The sequence below is a fragment of the Ctenopharyngodon idella genome, chromosome 24, assembly GCF_019924925.1.
Source record: "Ctenopharyngodon idella isolate HZGC_01 chromosome 24, HZGC01, whole genome shotgun sequence".
NCBI lineage: Eukaryota > Metazoa > Chordata > Actinopteri > Cypriniformes > Xenocyprididae > Ctenopharyngodon > Ctenopharyngodon idella.
In genome coordinates, this window is record NC_067243.1 from 13341796 (window position 1) to 13367381 (window position 25586).

The 25586-nt window shown below is 36.9% G+C and overlaps 1 protein-coding gene across 4 annotated transcripts in view; it reads right to left on the reverse strand.

The window, feature by feature from the left end:
• The window catches only part of kiaa1549la (KIAA1549-like a), a 62124-nt gene that overhangs the window by 20256 nt on the left and 16282 nt on the right, over nt 1-25586 (reverse strand). For all 4 annotated transcript variants that reach the window (XM_051884733.1, XM_051884734.1, XM_051884732.1 and 1 more), the window contains exons 2-11: nt 15719-16069; nt 12987-13592; nt 11117-11232; nt 7585-7807; nt 5513-5646; nt 5228-5396; nt 3124-3183; nt 2555-2706; nt 1940-2111; nt 514-674 (exon numbers count right to left, since the gene is read on the reverse strand). In XM_051884733.1, the coding sequence (XP_051740693.1) occupies nt 514-674; nt 1940-2111; nt 2555-2706; nt 3124-3183; nt 5228-5396; nt 5513-5646; nt 7585-7807; nt 11117-11232; nt 12987-13592; nt 15719-16069 (2144 nt within the window). The remainder of the gene's footprint in view (nt 1-513; nt 675-1939; nt 2112-2554; nt 2707-3123; nt 3184-5227; nt 5397-5512; nt 5647-7584; nt 7808-11116; nt 11233-12986; nt 13593-15718; nt 16070-25586) is intronic.

Sequence of the window (25586 nt, forward strand, 5' to 3'; positions counted from 1 at the left end):
AACTGTTAAATATAGAAAATAAAAGATAAAAAAATATTTACATTAAAAATAATTAAAGTATACAAAAAGTTATTTTAAACTGGTTTTATATATATATATATATATATATATATATATATGAAATTGATTGTTATATTTACACACACACACACACACACACACATATATATATAATTAAATTAAAACTATTTAATAATTTTTATGTAAAACATTTGTTGTAGTTTTTAGTGTTTTATTTTTTAACCTATTTAGAGGAAATAGTACAGAATTTTAATAATCAACCATTCATCAGTTATCGTCCATAAAATGAAAACGATTATCAGCTTCTCCATGTCAGTCAGAATTTTAAAATTGGTGTATCCCTATTGCAGTTATTATTGAATGAGACCCATTGTCACTTACAAAGTCATATTTAATTAAATGATTAAAATGATTTATTAATATGATGCTGACATAACCGTCCTCGTTTGGACAAGACTGTGATTTGAAGAGTCGTGGTCTGGAAGAGCCTACCTTAGTGCGGGGATGGAAATTGCGAAACGCACTGGTCTTGAAGACGGTTCGGTTTCTCCTGCATATGATAGCAACCGCCATGACCACCACGACCATCACCAGCGATACGGGTATCAGGACGGCCAGTATCCAGAGGTTACTAGGCAGACTCTTCACCACCGCTGTTTACACACAAACACCAAAACAGACATACATTGGAAATCAATAGACTCATTCACAATGTTTGCACATGATTTCCGCCACTTGCGTCTCCAGCACACTCTCTTACAGTAATCCAACTCCCCTCTGTCTCCTACTGTCTATGGTTAGCTCCTAATGAGCTGAATCTGTCTTTCGCCTGTAGCTCTTATCTGGGAGATTAAACCCCCACTGCTGGGTCTGATTGTGTTTTATTCATACAAAACTGGGGCTTTGCTCTTCTCCGCCAGACAAACTGGGCTTGATGCCCCAGTTGAGAGCTCAGTAAACTTGTGTAAACTCTCTACACCCAAATCCCCTGCGGTTTCTCTAGCGTAGGGTGAGATAGCTATAGACCTCATTTGGAAAAATAAGTCAGCATTATCATCCTCGCTTTTTTTTTTTTTTTTTTTGGTTCCTTATCAAGTCAAAGTAGAGTTTCACTGATAAATCATTTCTGTTGGCTGTTCTTGCATTAATTAATGTAACAAGATTTTCACGTTTCCTGTCATAAATGTGAGTGGTGCAGAATTTAATGCTAAGATGCAAGACAAGATTGCTAGCTGGGTACTTATTTGGCAAGATATTCTGGTTTCTAGAAATGTCTCGGGGCCTTGTATAAAAGTAAAAGCCCAAAGTATACTTACATTTTGACGCAAATGTGTACAGCCGAACCTATAGCCTTTCAAAGTCTACCCCATTCGATAGAGTGAGCGAACAGAGGCGGTCAACACGTGTACTAGAAAGTTTCACTCTTGTCCAGTGTATACGCTATTTCTTTTCAGAAGTTATGACTGATAAAAATGTCTTTGCACTTGTTTAAATTTGAGTAGCGGGTTATCTCTAAACTCCCTTGTCAACGTGGGCATCTATTGTTGTTGCCGTCTCCAGTAGTTTGTTGTTGTTATTCTGTAGTTTCTGTTTTTTTTTTTGTTTTTTTGTGTGTGTCCACAAGTGTCACCACCTGGACAAACAATCAGGTTGCACACATACTATGCTGATGACTAAGTTACACACCAAAGTTTAATAGTTATGATTAGGGGTTTGTTCAAATCACTAATCTTAAGTATTAGGATTAGCAAGCATCATAAATGTAAACTATAATGTACTGGTCACTTTTGACACTTCAAACATATAGTTATAGATGTACAGTAAACACTCACAAAATCCTAGGTTTTCCTGCATATAAAAAGAAACTAATTGATGGTTTGAAAAGAAACTGGGCTAGATGAGTGAAATATATACATACGCTCTGCTTGAATCTGGACGAAGTAGCCCAGAGTGAGAGCCATGGTCTGGGAGTCCACCGTGTTGAGGGTCTTGGCTGCAGTAGTGCCAGTTATGGGAGAACCATCTACTTGTACATAGTAGGTCATTTCAGCTGGGTTTTTAGGACCAGGCAGTCGTCGGATACTGACCATCTGGTATGAGGAAAACACTTTGAGTTCATGTTTAATGTTTCCAATGCAAACTTCAGCAACTAGCCTTAATCTAAACGCCCATACTTTACACTTTGGTAGCATTTTTTCCCTTGAATTCCATAGAGAACAGTAGTAAATTTTCTTGCACCAAAACAGACATCTATATGCAAATGACCTCATTTAGGATTGGCTAACCTCTTTGCATACAAAATGAGTAACATAATCTCCATCCACCTTTTAAAAAACGTTCTTTAGTCATGTCACAGTCATTAACATGTTTTGCTAATTGGTTGCAAGTTGTTTTTGGGCGGGACTTTCTCATTCTAGAGCACTGTGTAGTGCAGGATGAGTCATCAATACATTTGATCCGTTTTCTCAAGACAAGAAAAAACTATAAATTGTAAATGCTAAAATTACAAACAAAGAACAAATTGACGGCACACCTGGACGGTGTAATCGCCTACAGTCGTAGCTCTCCTGAAGCGGAGTCCGTGTCGACTGGCAACCAGAAAGAGCTCCGCCAGCCGCTGCTCCATTAGACTCGCAAAGCTCTGATAACTCCCTTCAAGAGAAGAGCTGTCAACGTCCTGAATTACTGGAGAGAGAGAGAGATGAAACAAGGTGAAAAAGAGAACTTACCTTTCTTACACTCTGAATCTAAAAAACTGCAATTACTATAGAAATGACCTTGGTAAAATGGATTCATTCTCCTGACAGTGATAAAAAAGGGGAGAACGGATAAAAGTGTGGGAGGAAGAGCTAGCTAAGGCAACAGAGAGAACATTGGGTGCAAGAACTTAAAGCTAGAAATAGCTTTTTCTGATCAAATGTGATCTCTCCAAATCAGTTGATGGGGGACGCTAAATAATACATCAATAGCTCTCCTCAAAAAAGAAGACTCTCTGAGTTTAAAAGGAGGGAGTGAAAACATTAGCTAGACTTACTCACATAACACATGCTGGCAAATAGCTGTCTGGGTGCTAGTTAGCAGCTGAAATGTTAAGGTAATTACCTGTGATTACCCAGTAATCTCGGGTTGCTACTGAAGTGTTAAGATTGTGGTACTCTAGAGCTGTGAAAAGAGAGTTAAAGACAGATGGATGTTTACTGGAAAACCATTCTGGGAAAAAAAAGATAATTCTTTCATCATTTAGACATTTACTCAACCTTATGTTATATTGGTAATAATACCAACATGTGAATTTAATGTTATCATATTAGTCTTATATGTAAAATAAGCTGATAAATTATAGTCAAATGATTACTGGACCCCATATATACTTAAGATAAAATGTTACTAAGAGCCTATATATATATATATCAACTACAACCCGAATTCCGGAAAAGTTGGGACATTTTTTAAATTTGAATAAAATAAAAACTAAAAGACTTTCAAATCACATGAGCCAATATTTTATTAACAATAGAATATAGATAACATAACAAATGTTTAAACTGAGAACTTTTACACTTTTATCCACTAAATGAGCTCATTTCAAATTTGATGCCTGCTACAGGTCTCAAAAAAGTTGGCACGGGGGCAACAAATGGCTGAAAAAGCAATAAATTTTGAAAAGATTATGCTTGGAGAACATCTAGCAACTAATTAGGTTAATTGATATCAGGTCTGTAACATGATTAACTATAAAAGGGAAGTCTTAGAGAGGCAGAGTCTCTCAAAAGTAAAGATGGATAGAGCTGTGAAAGAGTGCATAAAAAGATTGTGGAAAACTTTCAAAAAAAATTTCTTCAATGTCAAATTGCAAATCTCATCATCTACAGTGCATAACATCATCAAAAGATTCAGAGAAACTGGAGAAATCTCTGTGCATAAGGGACAAGGCCAAAGACCTTTATTGGATGCCCGTGGTCTTCGGGCCCTCAGACGACACTGCATCACTCATCGACATGATTGTGTCAATGACATTACTAAATGGGCCCAGGAATACTTCCAGAAACCACTGTCGGTAAACACAATCCACCGCGCCATCTGCAGATGCCAACTAAAGCTCTATCATGCAAAAAGGAAGCCATATGTGAACATGGTCCAGAAGCGCCGTCGTGTCCTGTGGGCCAAGGCTCATTTAAAATGGACTGTTTCAAAGTGGCAAAAGTGTTCTATGGTCAGACGAGTCCAAATTTGACATTTTTTTTGGAATTCACAGACGCCGTGTCCTCCGGGATAAAGAGGAGGGAGACCTTCCAGCATGTTATCAGCGTTCAGTTCAAAAGCCAGCATTTCTGATGGTATGGGGGTGCATAAGTGTATACGTATGGGCAGCTTGCATGTTTTGGAAGGCACTATGAATGCTGAAAGGTATATAAAGGTTTCCAGATTACGTCTATTTCAGGGAAGGCCTTGTGTATTTCAGCAGGACAATACAAAACCACATACTGCAGCTATTACAACAGCATGGCTTCGTCGTAGAAGAGTCCGGGTGCTGAATTGGCCTGCCTGTAGTCTAGATCTTTCACCTATAGAGAACATTTGGCGCATCATTAAACGAAAAAAATGTCAAAGACGACCATGAACTCTTCAACAGCTGGAAACCTATATCAGGCAAGAATGGGACCAAATTCCAATACCAAAACTCCAGAAACTCATTACCTCGATGCACAGACGTCTTCAAACTGTTTTGAAAAGAAGAGGAGATGCTACACCATGGTAAACATGCCCTGTCCCAACTATTTTAAGACCTGAAGCAGGCATCAAATTTGAAATGAGCTCATTTTGTGCATACAATTGTAAAATTTCTCAGTTTAAACATTTGTTATGTTATCTATGTTTTATTGTGATTAAAATATTGGCTCATGTGATTTGATAGTCTTTTAGTTTTCATTGTATTCAATGAAATTCAGAATTCGGGTTGTATATATATGTCAACTTCCCAAAAGTGTTTCATATCAACTACCCATCTAAAAAAGGAGAATGTTATGCATCCTTGGAAAATGTACTCTGGACCAAGCAAAACTGAAGATCTCTGCCTCAAGGAAAACAAATTCATGGATTCAAACAGAAATAAACATGAACTACTGTTTCAACGTTCACATATGTAAACACGAGTCGTGCGGCAAGTTAATGTAACATCAAGCGGTAAACACAAGCTGGAACTTACGCTCAGCGATGATCAGAGGAGGGAAGAAGAGAAAGTAGCCCACCAGTTCGGCAGTGAGCTGATTAAGGAGACCGCTGGACACAGTACCGTTCAACGGAGTGCTACCGTTCCACACCACATACACCAGAGTGACTGCCAATGAATTCCCAGTTTGATACGTGTTTAGAATCTGTTTGAAAATACAAAGAAACTATAAATCCAAATCTAACAGAGTGACAGCGTTATCAGACCTCTGAAGATAAGCCATTTTTCAAACTTTGTTTTCAAGTTCAATTGAAAAAATACCTCAACAGAAAGAGTCCCATAAGAGTCCTCCACTTTCTCCTGTGCCTCAGCAAATACATTTTCCAATCGTTGCTCCATCATTTGGATGAACACGCAAGACTTGATGTCATCTGCTGGCCCAACAAACCTGAGAACTATTTGTAAAAAGAAAAAAAAAACTGTTAGCCAAAAACAGATCAGTTTCCCTTCTAGTAACTAAATTTCAACTGAGTAAAATCAATTTAACAAATGGATTTTACTCAATTTAACAAATGGAGTAAATGGATGTTGGCTTAAAGGGTTAGTCCACCCAAAAATGAAAATTCTGTCATTAATTACTCACCCTCATGTTGTTCCAAACCCAAGAGACTTTCATTCATCTTTGGAACACAAATTAAGATTTTTTTGATGAAATCTGAGAGCTTTCTGTCCCTCCATAGGCAGCTACATAACTACCACTTTGATGCTTCAAAAAGTTCATTAAGAGATTGTAAAACTAATCCATATGAATTGGATTAGTCCAAATTTTCTGAAGAGACACAGTCGCTTTATATGATGAACAGATTTAATTTAGGCTTTTATTCACATATAAACATTCATCAACTCACACATCAGTTGTGGTAAACTGAAGCTCAATCATGTTTGCTTGATGCGTGTGAGAACCAATGAGGTTCATTCTTGTGTGTTACGCAGCATGTTTGAGCTTCCGCAATAACCAATGAGGTTTGTTCTCGCACATGAAGCAGGTTCAGTTGAGCTTCTGTTTATGTTCACTGATCAATGTTTATACACTATAAACCCGAATAAGTTGGCAAAACTCAAACAATTTGAGGCAATCAGTTGCCTCAAAATTTTTAAGTTAAGAAATTCAAAGTTTAGTTAAGCAGAACTGGCATATTTTTATTTTGTACTCATACATTTTAATTGTTCTAAACAAATGTTTGTGTGCACTAATTTATACATTTAACTTAAAATTGTCATGTAACCTCAATGTGAACATTTTTATTAGTGTAAACTAATAAAACTAGTGCTAGCTATAACAAGCTAATTCAGAAAATGCTAACTTGCTAATTTTCTAACATGTTAACAATAACATGTTATAGCTTGCTGAATGAGTGCAGCAATATAACACATTTAACATACTTGCTCTCAAACCAAGCTGCATGCACCTCCAAAAACCCACATTAACAGAAACTCTTATAAATTAACATAAAAAAAAAACATTAATCACTACTAAATCTCCCACTTAACATTAATCTTGCACAAAAAAAAAAAAAACAAAACATTATATAACACTTAATTTTAGCATTTACTCTCCCTTTCGAGGGCCATGGGCAAAGCATGCTGGGAAACAGAAATCCGAGCCCAGTTTCAGTTAAACTTAAGTTCGTCTAAATTAAAAGAAATAAGTTCATAAAACTCAAAACAATGAAACAGTTCAGTTTACTTAAAATATTTCAGTTCTGTGAACTTGAAAGAAAAAGAAAGTGCTAAATACTCATAAGTTAATTTGACTGAACTAATTTGTTTAATTTAAGTTTGCCCTACTCAAACTAATTAATTGGTTTGAGTAGGGCAAACTTAAATTCAACAAATTAGTTTTAATTTAGGTTTTAATTTTAATTTTAAAAACTGTCAATTAAACTGTCTAAATTAAAACTGTCAATCATATAAAACGATCTAGTCTCTTCAGAAAATTTGGACTAAACCGCTCAATTCATATGGATTAGTTTTACAATCTCTTTATGAACTTTTTTAAACGTCAAAGTGTCAGTTGCGTAGCTGTCATGGAAAGACAGAAAGCTCTCAGATTTCATCCAAAAGATCTTCATTTGTGTTTTGAAGATGAACGAAAGTCTTATGAGTTTGGAACGACATGAGGGTGAGTAATTAATGACAGAATTTTCATTTTTGGGTGAACTAACCCTTTAAGACTAGTTGAGGTGACATGTCCATGTAGTGTGACAAATGTTAAACGAAGAGGCTCATGTATAAAACTTCTTAAGAATTTTGCCTATTTAAAATGGTTAATCAAACAACAGATAATTTCCAGTCAGATTTCCCAACAAACTCCAGATGGAAAAGAATCTCACCCGTTTTGAGCTGCAGGTGGATGCCGAGGCTGGACAGCCAGGGAGCCACTGGATTGGGGACGGCCAACACCACAGGAACATACTCTCTGATGTCATTCAAAAACTTGTCAAAGCCATAGGAAGCTAAGATCTCCATTACAACAGAGACCACCAACACGGATTTCCCTCTCGAGACATAGTAGCCCACAGTCACATTAGAAGGCGTGCAGATATCTCTTTCCAACTAGAGAGAACACAGGTAATGTAAAATGACATGAATAGCTTGTATGAAGCATGTATTCAGGTGGATAGTGAACATTTAAAACTAGTGAGTGTGTGAAAAGTGTATACAATGTCAATATTTTATAAGTTTTTAGCTGTTTACATATGCCTCTCTGAATTCATATTATAGTGCTATATTCACACAAATGCTCTTACTGGCTTTGTTTATTAAGCGCTTGAGGCAAATGCTAATACAAATCCCACATGAATAAATTTCATTATATTGAGCCAAGCTGACTGACCATCTCTCTCTTTTTACTCCAACATAAACACACTCTCTCTCTCTGTGTTTGTGTGTAGATAGTGATTGTGACGTCTCCTGCTGATCACCTCCAGGGTCTGTAATGATACAGAACCTCTGATCTGATGGACAGTTGAGGAGGAGGAGGAGAAAGAGGAGGAAAACATCACACAGAGAGCAAAACAGACACTTATAGAGAAAGATCTTCAAGAGAACAGATTGAGTCACTCAGTACAGAGCATAATAGACACAGATGGTTGCACTTCAAATGCTAATAACAACCTATTCAGTGGTCAATCATCATTAAAGGGACAGTACACCCAAAAATAAAAAATCATCATTTACTCACCCTCATGTCATTACAAACCCATATGACTAGCACCTTAAACATAATAGAGTCATACAGATTTGGAATGACATGAGGCTGATTAAACGATGAGAGAATGTCAATTTTTGGTTGAACTGTTCCTTTAAATACTCTGTTTAGTTGGCTGCGCTCCCTTCAGCGCATTGTCTCTGCTGTTACCATGATATTGATTCTTTATTTGCAGCATATGAGGTACCAGCGCTGTGCTATTTATGAATGTGCAGTTCTGACAGACAGACGTGCGAATGCTCCTTAGGCTTCAAACCAAGAGTTTCATAAGACGGTCCTTTCTCTGTGCTTGAAAACAGGGAGATGTTCAACACAATCTCACTCAATGAGCTGCACACTGATCATACACAGGAAACACCTCCCACGCAACCTCCCACCACACTGTCCTCTGCTAAACTACAATTCCCATGATGCAACTGTGATAAGATCCCAGTTGACTGTGGTCAAAGCACTTATCTTGTTTCTGCTGAATATTCTACTGTGTAAGGCATATTTTACTGTGTTTCCAATGGCAACAAACTATTCCGATTTGTTCTTTTCATTATTTATTTTGCATTTCTCATTTCATGTTGTACTTGCAGTGGAAGAGAAAGAAAAGGGTTTGGATAAGCATACTACTGTACAACATGAAATACTGTTTTTTTTATATCCATGATGCCACTTGACAAAATAAATACAACCTGAATTCCGGAAATGTTGGGACGTTTTTTTTTTAATTTGAATAAAATGAAAACTAAAAGACTTTCAAATCACATGAGCCAATATTTTATTCACAATAGAACATAGATAACATAATAAATGTTTAAACTGAGAAATTTTACAATTTTATGCACAAAATTAGCTCATTTCAAATTTGATGCCTGCTACAGGTCTAGTTGGGATGGGGGCATGTTTACCATGGTGTAGCATCTCCTCTTCTTTTCAAAACAGTTTGAAGATGTCTGGGCAACGAGGTTATGGGTTTCTGGAGTTTTGGTGTTGGAATTTGGTCCCATTCTTGCCTGATATAGGTCTACAGCTGCTTAAGAGTTTGTGGTTTGACATATTTTTCGTTTAATTGAACTGAACGCTGATAACACGCTGGGAGGTCTCCCTCCTCTTTAGCCCGGAGGACACGGCGTCCATGATGTCCAAAAAGAATGTCAAATTTGGACTCGTCTGACCATAGAACACTTTTTCCACTTTGAAACAGTCCATTTTAAATGAGCCTTGGCCCACAGGACACGACGGTGCTTCTGGACCGTGTTCACATATGGCTTCCTTTTTGCATGATAGAGCTTTAGTTGGCATCTGCAGATGGCACGGCGGCTTGTATTTACCGACAGTGGTTTCTGGAAGTATTCCTGGGCCCATTTAGTAATGTCATTGACACAATCATGCCGACGAGTGATGCAGTGTCGTCTGAGGGCCCGAAGACCACGGCCATCCAATAAAGGTCTTTGGCCTTGTCCCTTACGCACAGAGATTTCTCCAGTTTCTCTGAATCCTTTGATGATGTTATGCACTGTAGATGATGAGATTTGCAATTTGACGTTGAAGAATATTTTTTTGAAAGTTTTCCACAATCTTTTTATGCACTCTTTCACAGATTGAAGAGCCTCTGCCCATCTTTACTTCTGAGAGACTCTACCTCTCTAAGACATCCCTTTTATAGCTAATCATGTTACAGACCTAATATCAATTAACTTAATTAGTTGCTAGATGTTCTCCCAGCTGAATCTTTTCAAAATTACTTGCTTTTTCAGTCATATGTTGCCCCTGTGCCAACTTTTTTGAGACCTGTAGCAGGCATCAAATTTGAAATGAGCTCATTTAGTGGATAAAAGTGTAAAATTTCTCCATTTAAACATTTGTTATGTTATCTATGTTCTATTGTGAATAAAATATTGGCTCATGTGATTTGAAAGTCTTTTAGTTTTCATTTTATTCAAATTTAACAAACGTCCCAACATTTCCGGAATTTGGGTTGTATGAATGTGATGAGGTCATGTATAACGCATTGTTGTTGTTGGCAGTATACACTTACTGGCCACTTTATTAGGTACACCTGTTCAACCGCTCGTTAATGCGAATATCTAAACAGCCCATCACATGGCAGCAACTCAATGCATTTAGGCATGGAGATATGGTCAAGACGATCTGCTGAAGTTCAAACTGAGCATCAGAATGGTGAAGAAAGGTGATTAATGTGACTTTGAATGTGGCATGGTTGTTGGTGTCAGACGGGCTTGTCTGAGTATTTCAGAAACTGTATATGTTCTGCAAATCAAATAACCCTGAAAACAATTTATCATGGTTTCCACAAAAATATTCAATACTGATAATAATAATAAATGTTTCTTGAGCAGTAAATCAGCATATTAGAATGATTTCTGAATGATCATGTGACACTGAAGACTGGAGTAATGATGCTGAAAATTCTGTTTTGCCATTACAGAAATAAATGACTTCTTAAAATATATTATAATAGAAAACAGTTATTGTAAATTGTAATAATATTTCCCAATATTACTGTTTTACTGTGTTTTTGATCAAATAAATGCAGCCTTATTGACCATAAGAGAATTATTTTAAAAACATTAGGGATCCCATACTTTTGAACTTTTATAAAAGGTGTTTTCCTTATTATTCACTAACAGTACAAAACTACCAACCTGAACCTGGATGCTGCTGTCGTTGAATGCTTTCTGCAGTGCCTGTGTGAAACCTTTAGACAGGTTCTGTCTCATTCCAGCTTCTAGGCGATTTCGCCGCATTTGGATGGACAGCACTGAGGGAACAAATAATACAACACATGTGAAAATCATTATTTTCTAAGCATATCAAAGCAGCCCAGATCCCAAGGGAGACGGCCATGCCTGTGAACATGTCTGTTTACAGTGAACATATGTTGGTTTCACTGCAGTGCATATGCTGTCACTGTAGAATGTCGAAGAGAAGGAGTAAAATTACGGCATAATATAATTTGCATAATAAAGCCCTTTACAAGATATGTGCACTAGTACATTGGTTTTGTCATTTGGCTCTGTTGTAATGAGCTGAACATAATTTAAATGTCAAAATCATTTTTTTCCCCATTTTACTGCATGTTTATTCATCACTCCATAGCTTTTTATTATTTTTTTTGATTAAAATTAAAATCTAATTGGAAACACTAAAATATTTTAAGCGATTTGACTAAGTGCGCTTACATGCACAAAACACTGCCAATTAAAAAAAAAATCAGGTCATTTTAAAATCCTTTTGTAAAAATGTAAATGTGCATTAATAATTCATTTCAATAATTCAAATCAGATTTTTATTATTTATTATTTATGAGAAAACAAAAAATCAAAGGGAAAAAGTATCAATGTACACTTAAATAATCACAAAAATTATATTATTAATTAAAGTATGTTAATACTCTAAAGTATTAAGTCACTTGAAACCAAAGAATATATTTATATACCTTTGACATGGATAAATCCTATACATTCCCTATATGAAATTATTAATAAAGCAAAATAAAATAAAAAATTATTAAAGAACACCCAACCCAAACAAACCCACCGCAAAACATTATTGACTCAACTCTTGCGAAATAATTTTATATTTTTCATATAGTTTATTATTTTATATTTGTATTTATTTATATTTAGACTTTTTTTCTAAGACTTCATATATATATATATATATATATATATATATATATGTATTATACATAATTTTTATATTAAATGTTAATATATAATAAAAAAATCTAAAATATTTTTTTATGCCATAGCACAGAACAGAATAAAGTATAATGACAATAAATAAATCACAGTATAAGATCTTTTATTTTTCATTTTTTTTGTATTTAAATCTACATAAGAGTTTAATATTCAATTGAAAATCTAAATGTTTTTTTCCTAATAAGAACTTTTTAAAAACATCATTAAAGAACTTTCTGAATAAAATCTGTTTTTAGTAATTAATAAAATAATGAATACATTTTTTTTCTCTCCAATCTCAATGTGAACAAACATGCACAGCAAACCCCAAAAGCATTTACATGCAAAGCGAAACCAGGGTAACCGGAAAAAATGTAGGTGTGCTGACTGGGTTTTACTTAAAACGTAACAAATTTTCCCCCACAAACATTGTTTAAGTTTAGATACAACATTACATGTTGCCAGTGTTATGCCGAATTTCAACCCCCTGCCAAATTATTACCCCCCTTGTTGAAGTCGCTACCTGATTGCCTAATCTTAACCCCACCCCTAATCCTAACCCCTCCCCCACACCTACTCCTGAAATACTAGGGGGATAATAAACAAAAACAGAGTACATGCAAAAACAATGGCAGCTGTAAATTCACACACACTGGCGGTACTTTTGCGCACAATATTATTTCAACAATTCAGTTTAATGAGCCGCTAAATTTGTTGTAATAGAATGTAAACTGCATTCAGCACAGATTTGTGGCCGCATTTGAGTCAAAATTGGCATAATTCCTTTAACGAATTATCGTGCAGATAAACGCTAATATAGTAAACGGCTTACCTGTTTTCACCCATAACCTTTCGGTCACATTACAGGTCAAAGGAGCACTGTCGGTAGGAGGGATGTTTCTTTCAGTCGCGATACTTCCAGAGGTAGATACAGCGGTGGTTTGAAGAGGGATTGTCATTGTCGTAGTTGCTAAAGTGGTTGTGGGTGGTTTTGTGGTCGTTGGTGCTACTTTTGTGGTGGTGGTAGTAGTTGTCGTAGTGGTTGTGGTGGTGGTTGTCGTTGTCGGTGGTTCCGTCTTAGTTGTTGTGGTTTGGGTGGCTGTTGTGGTCGGCATAGTGGTCGCGACCTCTTTCGCCACAACAACCACGGTGGGCGGAGTCACAGTCAAGGATGTCACAGTTAAGGGCGTGGCAGTCGTTGTGGTCACTGTGGTGAGTTGGAGACTGTCGCTGGTCACAGTGTGGGAGTTGCTGCGCGCTGAAGTGCCGGACGAAGCGTTTTCAGCCCTTTCAGGAGAGGTGGCGTTAAAAGCGGAAATGGAGACCGAAGTTGTCACATTGTCAGTGAGAGTGGCGTCTGTGTCTGCCACAGTCATGAAAGAGGAACCCGGGGCAGTGGGTAGATCAGGATTCCTGGGGAATTCACTGAGAGTCTCATCTGAAAGCAGAGAACGTTTGAGTGAATCACCTCAGGAGCAGGAAGTGAGATTGAGGACACATGAATGCTCGCTGATGGTGAAGAATGACACATGAGAGAGAGGACATACGTAGCTCTGGGGATTATTCAGTAGCAGGACTTGTTGAAGTGTGTAATTTTTGTACCACTAGCATTTATCAAACCAAATATAACTGAAGATAATGATTTTATTTTACACTGATCAGACAAACAGATTTTGTTGTGTCAGGCTAGATGGCATGCACAAAAATTACATACTTTAGCTTTAATGTCAACATGAAATCAAAAATGACCTGTTTGAAAGTTTGGGGTCAAATGTTTTAGTCTTTAAAGGGGACATAACATGAAAATCTGACTATTTCATTGTTTAAGTGCTATAATCGGGTCCCCGGTGCATCTACCAACCCAGAATATGTAAAAAAAGGACAACCCAGTAACTTTGTTTTGGCAAGCCTTTCTCTGCAAGCATGTGAAAAAACTACTAGCTCAGATTTCGCTTCCCTAGTGACGTAGGAAGGGGATTTTATTATAATATTACCGCCCCTTAATCTGCACGTTTCCATCCATGGCGCAGCCATTTTGTTTTCGCAAGCAAAAGCGGTGTACCAGTTCTAACGCCATGGCAAATGTTCGAGCAAAGCATGCTTTCTGTTCTGTCATTGGCTGCACAGACGAGCACAGAACACTAACCATTCAGAAATGTCCAGTTGCATTCTAAAAGTTGTAACTTCTTCCTGAGTCTCTCCATCAGTGTCCGACTCTGGCTGAACACCGTTACTAACAATCATCATTTTGGCTGCGTGAGATTCTCCAGCTTTGTTGTTGTTGTTGAGCAACCGAAGCGCGAGCTGTTAAAGCACCGTCCTCTTTTGGAAAGTGGACCAGAAGCAGCAGCTCATTTGAATTTAAAGGGACACACACAAAAATAGGGGCAAATTTGACAAGCTATAATAAATGATCTGTGGGGTAATTTGAGCTGAAACTTCACAGACATATTCTGGGGACACCAGAGACTTATATTACACTTCTTGTGAAAAGGGGCATAATAGGTCCCCTTTAAGAAAGCTAAGTCTCTTATGTATGGAAGCTTGTTTCCGCCACAGAATAAAAAATAAAAAAGGTAATTGCGACTTTTTTTCTCAGAATTGTGACATAAACTCACAATTGTGAGTTATACAGTCAGAATTGCGCGATATAAACTCACAGTTGGGAGTTAAGTCAGAATTGCATGATATAAAGTCATAATTCTGAGAAAAAGCCTTTTTTCCTCAGAATTTGACTTTATAACTCACAATTCTGAGAAAAGAAGTCAAAATATTGAGATATAAACTGAGATATAAAGTTTATATCTCGCAATTCTGACTATATAACTCACAATTGCGACTTTATATCACGTAATTCTGACTTTATAACTCACAACTGCGACTTTATATTTACTGAATTTTCAGCATCATTACTCCAGTCTTCAGTGTCACATGATCCTTCAGAAATCATTCTAATATGCTGATTTGCTGCTCAAGAAACATTATTTATTTATTTATTATCAGTGTTGACAACAGTTCTGATGTTTAATATTTTTGTGGAAACCATGGTACATTTATTTTTCAAGATTCTTTGATGAATAGAAAGATCCAAAGAACATTCATTTAAAATAGAGATCTTTTGTAACATTATAAATGTCTTTACTATCACTTTTGGTCATTTTAATGCATCCTTGCTGAATTACAGTATTAATTTTTTTTTTTTTTTTAATATTAACAATAATATCATAGTCTAATATTTCACAATCCAATCAATGCCTGATGAAGTCCTACATTTTTTGACTGAAATACTGTTTTACTCAGAAATGTCACGTTGCGCAAGTAAAATGGGATGTGAAAGCACTTTCATGTTGACTTTAAAGGGATTATTTTTGATGATGATGATGATGATGATGACAATAACAACAAACACAATGACCTTGAAAATGATGATGACGTTGATGGTAATGATGAAGAAGGGGTGAAGACAACATCAAATCAGCAAAGTCCCTGAAAAGAGACACCTTAAAATATATCAGTTGATTTTTGTACACAGCATTCATTCAACACTTCACAATCGAGCGGTACCTGAGCTAGTGGTCAAGACACTGTTGATTTTCTGTGCCGGGGATGGTGGATTTGGCACTCTGACGGCCAGCTCCCCAGGGGACTTTTGATTGGTGCGATTGTCACTGTTGCCGGGTGGGGAGGGCAGAGAATGCACCAGCGCCTGAGGCTCTGTCTCTGCAACCTGCAGGGTCTGCACTGAGGCGAACACAGGCTGCTCCCTTGTGCTTTCTGCCCTCGCTGGTGGGGAGTGAAACTGCGAGGCAAAGTCTTCGTCCTCCAGTAGTGATGATGAGACTGTGATGTTTGGGGCTCCAGTTGGATCCTGGGAAGGCCTGAAGGGTTGCCCAGATGCCTCTAGCTTTGCTTCATCTGGTAATAAAATAAAAAAAGTTATGGTGCAAAATAATAAACATTACTCTTATAGAAGCTAATGGACCAAGTGAAAATCTAAAAATATGATTTCATTTGTCGAGCCAAGATTCTAAATACTCGACGGCATTAGAGGCAGCTGCGTTAAGATTGTGAACCTAATGGCACACACTGATGTTTAATAGGCATTAATGATAATGCGCTGGATTTAATTGCTCTCAAGGTATTTGAGACAGAGGAAAAATTAAGGGAAAAAATGAGGATGAAACAAGCCTAACTGCCTGCATAAGCTGTCTTTTAAGGGGGCATCCTAACTGTCATGGAATATTTTAAATGACCGTTTTGGAACACTGTATTTTGGCACATTTCCCACCAAAGACTAGATTCACAATTGATTTCAATAGAGTTTGCCGTTAGCATCTTGCTAAGCTAACAGTGCAATACTTTCATAATATGAGTAAAAATGTATAGCTCATACAAACTGTGGGGAAAATAATCCATTTTAATTACACTGAACTATTTTAGTGATAATTTGTTATATTTACACTCAACATTTCTGTGTTCTGGTAGCCATCTTGGATGTTTTTATCTCGTATTGTTTGTTTTTTATAACTTGCAGTCGGAATTACGAGATATAAACTCGTAAATCTGACTTTTTTCTCACAATTCCAAGTTTATATCTTGCAATTCTGACTGCTAGTTATAAAAAACAAACAATACAAGATAAAAACATCCAAGATGGCTACCAGAACACAGAAATGTTGAGTGTAAATATAACAAATTATCACTTTATTCCTCAGAATTGCGAGTTTGCATCTCGCAATTCGGACTTTATAACTCAATTGCAAGTTTATGTCTCACAATTCGGAGGAAAAAAATCAGAATTAGGAGATGTAAACTTACAATTGCGAGAAAAAAGTTTGAATTCTGAGATAAAAAAGCACAATTACTTTTTTAATACAGTGGCGGAAACAAGCTTCCATAGAATTATGTCACACATACTTAAATGAAAGGAAGTTTTCATAGTCGAAGCCCAGCCCCCAAACATTTGATTTCTCTGAAAAGACCAGGGCAGCGTTTCCCAAAAGCATCGTAAGCCTAAGTTGATCGTAGAACCATTGCCACCAATAGAGCTACAATCAACTTACGCTTACGATGCTTTTGGGAATCGCTGCCCAAAACGTTTACTTCAAGATACACTCTGATTTATCACTGTGACAAAAATGAATTGCTGGGTATCAGGACGATATCTAAACATCTTTAAAACAAGACACATTTATCTTTTATAAAGATAATAATACTTGTTTTCAGATAATATATCTTGAACTAAATTTAAGATATTTTTCTTAGCCCAAATTGGCAATTTTTTTAAAACAATAAATAACATTTTGTGAGATTTATGCTTACAACAAGAAATTTACCTGAATTTGAAATATATTCTCTAAAAAACAACTCCCACAATGTAGACATTTTTATTGTAAAAAAATAAAAATAAAAAAAGAGACTAAAATGCTATTTAAGAAAACTATATTTTTATGTATAATGAAGGCAAGTAAAGTTTTTTTTTTTTTTTTACACTTATTTAAAGTCCCTCTACAATAACATTACTCTCTTGGGTGTCTTTGAATTATTTAGCTTGCTTAACATCTCAGAAAAGAAAATCGACTACCATCCCCGACTGCTGGCGAGTCCATCTGAGATGATTAATATCGTGATTAATCGACCTTTACAGCTCTTTACTTTATTTTTATCTTGGGGAACATAACATGGATGGAGTCATACAATATAGTGACTTGTGGACATTAATCATAAATCCTTTAGCCAGAGGACCAAATTAGAAATGTGCAGGGTTTACTTGGGTGCTGTGAGCTCTCTTGGTCCCTTTTTCACTCTCTTACTGTGTTCCTAGTGAACAGCCTAAAGCGCAAGTGCTTTGTTAGTTGGTTAATTAACTCACCCAATCACATCCTATTAGTCAGATATATACACACACAACATAAACGTAATATTATGACTTATATCTGCACAAAAAAATGACGCAAAAGCTCAAGTGAGTGTGAACTAAGTTACATACTAGTCAGAATTAGATAGATAGATAGATAGATAGATAGATGTGTGTACAGGTTCTGTAAGCGGTCACGTTGAATTCCTATTCTCCAACAGATAGCCACCTGCTCTGACAGTTAGAACATATGGGATTGTCCTGATTAACAGGCAGCTAGAGAGAAGATGAGATGTCGTGTGAAGGGGGCTCTGGGTGTACATCCAACACATCATCCTAATGACTGCACTTCCTGTGAACGGGATAGCAATGAACTCTAGAGCTCTAGACATTTAAGTACCCTTGCTGCCGGCCTGAGATTTACGTACGCCGTAATGGCTCACATGACTTGGGTCAGTGAGCTGAGCCAATCAAACCCTACTGCTAGGCAGGACGGAGAATGTTGATTGGAAGACAGGATGGTAAATGCCAAGAAGCTTCATCCATCACAGACCTAAGTGGATGGCCTGGTCTCAAACGGGTCCCACTGCATATTGTTCTATATGTGGGAGCTTTCTAATCAATAACAGTCAAGTGTTAAAAATTAAGGACGTGCTTTATATTCAGCGACAAAGCCATTGCATATTGTAGACATCAGTGGGCTAGAAAGACATGGACCTCCTCCATTATGAGGACAGGTGGTGAAGGGGGCTGATGGGTAACAGGCCAAAGCCACTGAAGCCCATGAGGGAGTATATGGGGAACCGAAGCATGGAGTCACGCCATTCCAGCAGGACAGATCCGCATCCGTAGTCTATTCATAGATCCCATCTGCTTTTGTTGCATCTTGTTGTGGCATTGCGAAGGTAACAGCATTACATCTGTTTGTCATAAAATTAAAGATTTAAAGGGATAGTTCACGCAGAAATGAATTTTTTTGTCATTCCAAACCCATATGAACACAATTTTTGTACAATATCCTGGCCATTTTTACCTAACACAATGAAAGTTCTCAAGCTCTGAAATTACAAAAATTAACCACAAAATATTATAAAAGTAATACATATGACTATATTCCAGTTCTTCTAAAGCCATTTGATATGTTTTGTGAGAAACAGACTGAAATATGAGTCATTATTCTCTGTAAAGTGAAAGTGGTAATGTCGAACTTGTGAACAAATCAGTTAAAAGTGGAAAAAGGAATTTGTGAATGAATCATTCTTTTGAGTCACATCTTTTCAATGAACTTATTGATCTGCTTCACAAATACGATATGATTGATTCATTAACGAATCAGACTGATCTGGTTCTTGAGGTCTGTTCAAAGCTATTGTATAGCCTCAGAAGACTTGAAATATGACACAAGTCATACTGACTAATATTCTTATATAACTTTTGTGATACTTTTATGCTGCTTTTGTGTCCTTTTCAAGCTTGAAATCTCCAGTCCTTTTTTTCAGTATATTATTTAAAACTTAATATTTTATGTTCCACAGAATAAAGAAAGTCAAATGGATTTGGAACAACATAAGGGTGAGTTTCGAGTAAAATATTCCTTCATCAGTAGGTGCACTATAAGTCTAAACATTTTCTTGCACTTAGAAAAATGTAACTTCCAAAGAGGATTTTGTCATTTAAAAATCACATTTTTGTAAACCTGTGGCATAATTCATATTTCCAACATCATAAAATTATACAGCAAAGCAGATTAGGGCGTCTATGTGCAATGAAGCAGATTAAATGCTTTGACATGGAATGGGATGACGTCCAAACGAACACCCATCAATCCTCAGGAGAGAAAGCACTTTGAGTGTCGCATATCAAAATTATTCCACGCCGACCACAGACGCTGCACGCAAGTCTTAGCTGTGGATAAATGTCTGCATTAGTATCATGTACAGATAAAAATTATATTATGGCTCAAAAAAGATATTTTTTGTCCTATTAATTATTAAAAAAAAAAAAATATTCACATTTGCATCATATATCACCTATAATATAACCAGCTCCATATGTATTGGTTTTTTGACACTGTAAACTTGCTCTGTAGCTCACCTGGTACAGCAGTGCACTTGTGACTTGTAGAAGCAAGCTAAAATTGCATTTTTATTTTATTATATTGCTATAGTTAAAGGGTTAGTTCACCCAAAAATGAAAATTCTGTCATTAATTACTCACCCTCACATCGTTCCACACCCGTAAGACCTTCGCTTATCTTCAGAACACAAATTAAGATATTTTTGATAAAATCCGATGGCTCAGTGAGGCCTGCATTGACAGCAAGATAATTAACACTTTCAGATGCCCAGAAAGCTACTAAAGACATATTTAAAAAAGTTCATGTGACTATAGTGGTTCAACCTTAGTGTTATGAAGCGACGAGAATACTTTTTGTGCACCAAAAAAAGTAAAATAAATAAATAACGACTTTATTCAACAATATCTAGTGATGGGCGATTTCAAAACACAAACTGCCAAAGTCACGTGATTTCAGTAAACGAGTCATAAGTGTTTTGAAATTTCAATGGTTCACCACTGGGGGGCAGTTTCATACACGCTCCGAACTACTGATTCGAAACAAAAGATTCATAAAGCTTCGAAGCTTCATGAAGCAGTGTTTTGAAATCGCAGCTCCTCAGCGCGGATGAATCTAATGTTTTGAAGAGAATGTGTGGCTGTCAGTCACCGCACTGGTGGATACTGTACTTCGGAAAGACAGACTGTAGTCTTGGAAGTATGACCAAAATAAGAATTTTCACTGGAAAATGTCATCTAAACATGCAACAAATCTTCCACTTTTCGCACAATAAATCGCGCTACCATTGGTGCTTAAATCTAACGATTGCTTAGCTCATATCACGTCAAACCATGCAAATTATTATTATTGTTATACTTTGTTCTCAAATTGTTAATATTAACAACATCAGCATTGCGTGACTACGTGTATTTAGTGTGTATTAGCGATTTCAGTTTCTGTACAGTCTAATCTCGAAAGTTAATTTGTCATACCATACAATCCGCCATCAAAATGATAAGTTTAATTATTGCAGCTGCTGTGAGAAAAGGCTATAAATGATCCGCCGCCTGCAGCATCCTCCACATGCCATATAGCCTACTAGCTGGGATTTATTCTTTATGTAAACAGCCGTGACATAATGATGCAAAGACGAACGGCTGCATGCTTGAATTTCCCGCGGAAACCTACCAGTACCACTCGAATTAGAAAACATTATTACAAGCTTACTGTTGTGATTCGGGCTAAGATAAGGAGATAGTTTTGAACACTGGCTGGTTATGTACTTGCTCAAAAATTGATTATTGATAATTTTTAACCAAAAAAAAAAAAAAGTTACGGACTGCAGCTTTAAATTGCAATAAAGCGTTGACCTTTCAGCACCACTCACTGGATATTTCATTTCTGAACTGCGGCGATACAACCAACATAATAAAACATTGCCAGATTCATGTTTCAAATAAAACTAAACAAGCTTTGAGTGCCACTATTTGGACATTTCACGAAACACTCACAAAGCAACGCAATATAATTTTACAGAAATGTCACCAAAGGCACATTTTTCCAACGAGCCTGGGTTAAAAAAATATTAAGTGGAAGAAAATACAGGAAAAACACCTGGATTCTGTTTTTTAACTTTCAACATGGCGGTACCATGGTGCAATGAAGATATCAGATGGTAAAGCCAAGATTACCTGATATTTCAATGGTACTCCTAGGTACTTTAAGGAATACAAGGTTATATGCTCCAAAATATTGTATTATCATACCATGGTGCTTTTTTTTTTTAGTGAAGATTAAGGTCTGTTCTCCTTCTGAAGCTGTTTAGCACTGTTCATTAATCATTAGATGTTCAAAATACCAATTATGGCACTCAATAATGGTAAATTAATTTAGCTCATAGCTCATACTGTACCTCCTTAAAAATTGGCTTGTAGCTACTAAACAACGCAGTGCTGCCAGCAAGAAAATAAAAAAAAGAAACAATTGACTCCAATTTCAACAAACTGCTCCCAGCAGGGCAGGGTTGGATAAGGCCAGACTAAATTAAGACAACACAGCACATTTGCTTTGGGTATTCTTGTTTACATTCAGATTCTATTCCTGGAAGTTGCTGTTCAGACACCTGACAGCATTCAAATGGGTTTGAGGTTGATTAACAAAAGCAGAATTTTCATTTTTGGTTGAACTATCGCTTTAAAGCATAAAATCCCCGTTCCTTTTTTTCTTAAAGCAAAAGAAAAAAGATGCATCATAATATGTGAACAGCCGGTGCAAAAACAACACCTTAGGGCCTCCCTTGAACTAAGCAACAGCCCACATCCTTCAGTGTATTTTAAAATGCTGCGAGCAAGGAAATTAGGGGCATGGCGGACGCGCACATCCTACACACACCAACACCATCACTGTTTTTAGATGAGACAGGGGATAAATCTGAGAGACAGGGAACAGTGTGCTCTTGGCGGGGAGCTGAGGTAACAGCAGTGGCAAGCAGATTTGAGATTTGAGCTGTATTAAAGTTTATCCCTCTGCTGATGGCTATATGTGTTTTTAGAGTTGATATACCGTGGCACACCTGCTGAGAACACTGGGATGGGTAAGTACTGCAGAGCACAGCCCTTCTTTGAATAATTCAAGTGCTGGCTAAGCATCTGGGCTCACGTCTAAAAGCAACATGACATGGCCGAACTGTGCATCAATGTCTTTGTTGAACATCACTGTCTTAAAAAGGAAGAAGCTGTGCATATTATATTTAACATGTCTCCAGATTTTGCATTAATCAGCATAGTTCATCCAAAAAATCATACATTATTTACCCTCAGATCATTTCAAACCCATTTGCTGTCATTTTTTCGGTGCAACAGAAGGATTTTTACGCAGCTCTTGCCATACACACGTTTATAAAGAGGGGGCTGCATAATGATTCCTCAGAAAGCATACGAGACTGAAATGACATGAGGGTAGGGCTGGGCAATAATCATATCGAGATTGCGATAAAAGCTCTGGGCATTTTTACTGGACATATGGGTTACCCTACCAGGCTATAACACAACAGAAATAAACGTGACAACAGCCAGTCAATCTGCAGGGAGCCGGCGAGGGAAACCAAAGTGAAAGTGAACTTGGACCGTGTCTACACTGGACGTGAGCGGCGCGGCATGACGCAACGCGTTAAAAAACAATAGAACCCATTATAATCAGTGATATTGTCTACACTAGACGCGACACAACAAATTCCCGACAGAAAACAGATTCCCTGTTCTATTTCTGATGTAGTCCAAGTGCGTTACAACGGTCGGTTTGTCGCATTCTGTTGCAGTGCAGCGTGACAAAAGTCGGGTCTGGTGTAGACAGTGTTACCCTCAAAAGCTGAGGAAATTGTTGGGAAAAAAGGTAACACAACATCAATTATATGGAAGTGGTTTGGGTTTTTTAAAAGCAACAAAGTGCAGATTCAGGGCTGGTTCACACAGAATGCGGTTAAAAACGTGAGACAAAGGTCAGTGGGGGAAAAAACCCAAGCTCTTGAGACGCATTTTATAAAAAGTTGCACTTCCGAATTCCGGAAAAGTCGGGACGTTTTTTCATTTTGATAAAATGAAAACTAAAAGACTTTCAAATCACATGAGCCAATATTTTATTCACAATAGAACATAGATAACATAACAAATGTTTAAACTGAGAAAATTTACAATTTTATGCACAAAATGAGCTCATTTCAAATTTGATGCCTGCTACAGGTCTAGTTGGGAGGGGGGCATGTTTACCATGGTGTAGCATCTCCTCTTCTTTTCAAAACAGTTTGAAGATGTCTGGGCAACGAGGTTATGGGTTTCTGGAGTTTTGGTGTTGGAATTTGGTCCCATTCTTGCCTGATATAGGTTTACAGCTGCTTAAGATTTTGTGGTTTGACATATTTTTTGTTTAATTGAACTGAACGCTGATAACACGCTGGGAGGTCTCCCTCCTCTTTAGCCCGGAGGACACGGCGTCCATGATTTCCAAAAAGAATGTCAAATTTGGACTCGTCTGACCATAGAACACTTTTTCCACTTTGAAACAGTCCATTTTAAATGAGCCTTGGCCCACAGGACACGACAGCGTTTCTGGACCATGTTCACATATGGCTTCCTTTTTGCATGAAAGAGCTTTAGTTGGCATCTGCAGATGGCACGGTGGATTGTGTTTACCGACAGTGGTTTCTGAAGTATTCCTGGGCCCATTTAGTAATGTCATTGACACAATCATGTCGAAAATGGTAAAACTCAACTGTTTAACTCTAGGGGAGTTGGAAAATGAGCTTATTTTCAAAAAAAGTGGAGTGTTCCTTTAAGCTGGCAGCATTATCATATTATTGATCATGATTTATATCGATATCGATCAATATGGAAAAAAAAATATCGTAATCATATTTCTTGCTATATCGCTCAGCCCTACATGAGGGTGAGTAAATAGTATTAATTTCATAAATAATATTACATACAGTAAGCCTGAATAAACATTATGGCCTTGAGCTTTGGTGCTCATGCGTGTGATGCAAGTTTGAATCTTGGTTGTGAGATTTTTTCTGATTCCATTATTTCTTATTTTCTCCAGTCATATTGAAAAAAATGGCAAAAGTAGAGATAATATCATACTGTATATTCAGTGTAATCTATGGGAAAGATATGAAATGCCAACCAAAAATTTAAGATTGATTCATCTTTCACTTGAGCAGGAGTCATCAATCCATTCCCACTATCCATCATTAATTATTTTCAGAAGGAAGTTATGTGGCTTTAACATAAATATATTTCTATAATACAAATAGTATCCATCAAATAAACAAAAAATAAGATGTTTTTCTAAAAAGAACTGAAAAAAAAAAGTGACATGTAATACCACAGTATTACAGTATAGAATTGTTGAATACAACATTTAAATCAGCATTAAAGTATAGCATATATTGTAACAATATATCATTGTTTTTCCCATTACATTGATGAAAATAAGATTTTTGCATCACAGTAATGAGAATGTAAACTGTGGAGAGCAATGTACTTCCAATAATGTCACCGGTTTCCTAAGACTCCCCCATTTGTATCACAATTCTGAAAAGTGAGCCATTGAGCTGCTGTAATCATAAAAGCTGTGGCTCCGTTTAGCTGAAAGGATGATGACATGAATTATTGACGAAGATACAAACACAGATCTGATTAAAATAACAGCCTGTACCCCTCCAGCCTCTCTAACTGATGAGGCAAACACCATCACACATCTGTGTAAGCATCACCAAGCAGCACCTGATTGGATAAACAGGGTCATGTGACTTCCTCGCATGGGCACTGAGTAGGTCATCTAGTCCCTGTCGAGTCTGGGGGAAAAAAACGGTGTGTATGTGACTGACTTACACTAATCGTACTCTCTAGCGAAAGTTCATAAAAGACTGATGATGCAGTCGAAAATATTACACAATCTAGCATTTAAAAATTCAAACATAAATGAAGAGTGCAAGAAAAGGAACCAAAACAATAAGCATGCAA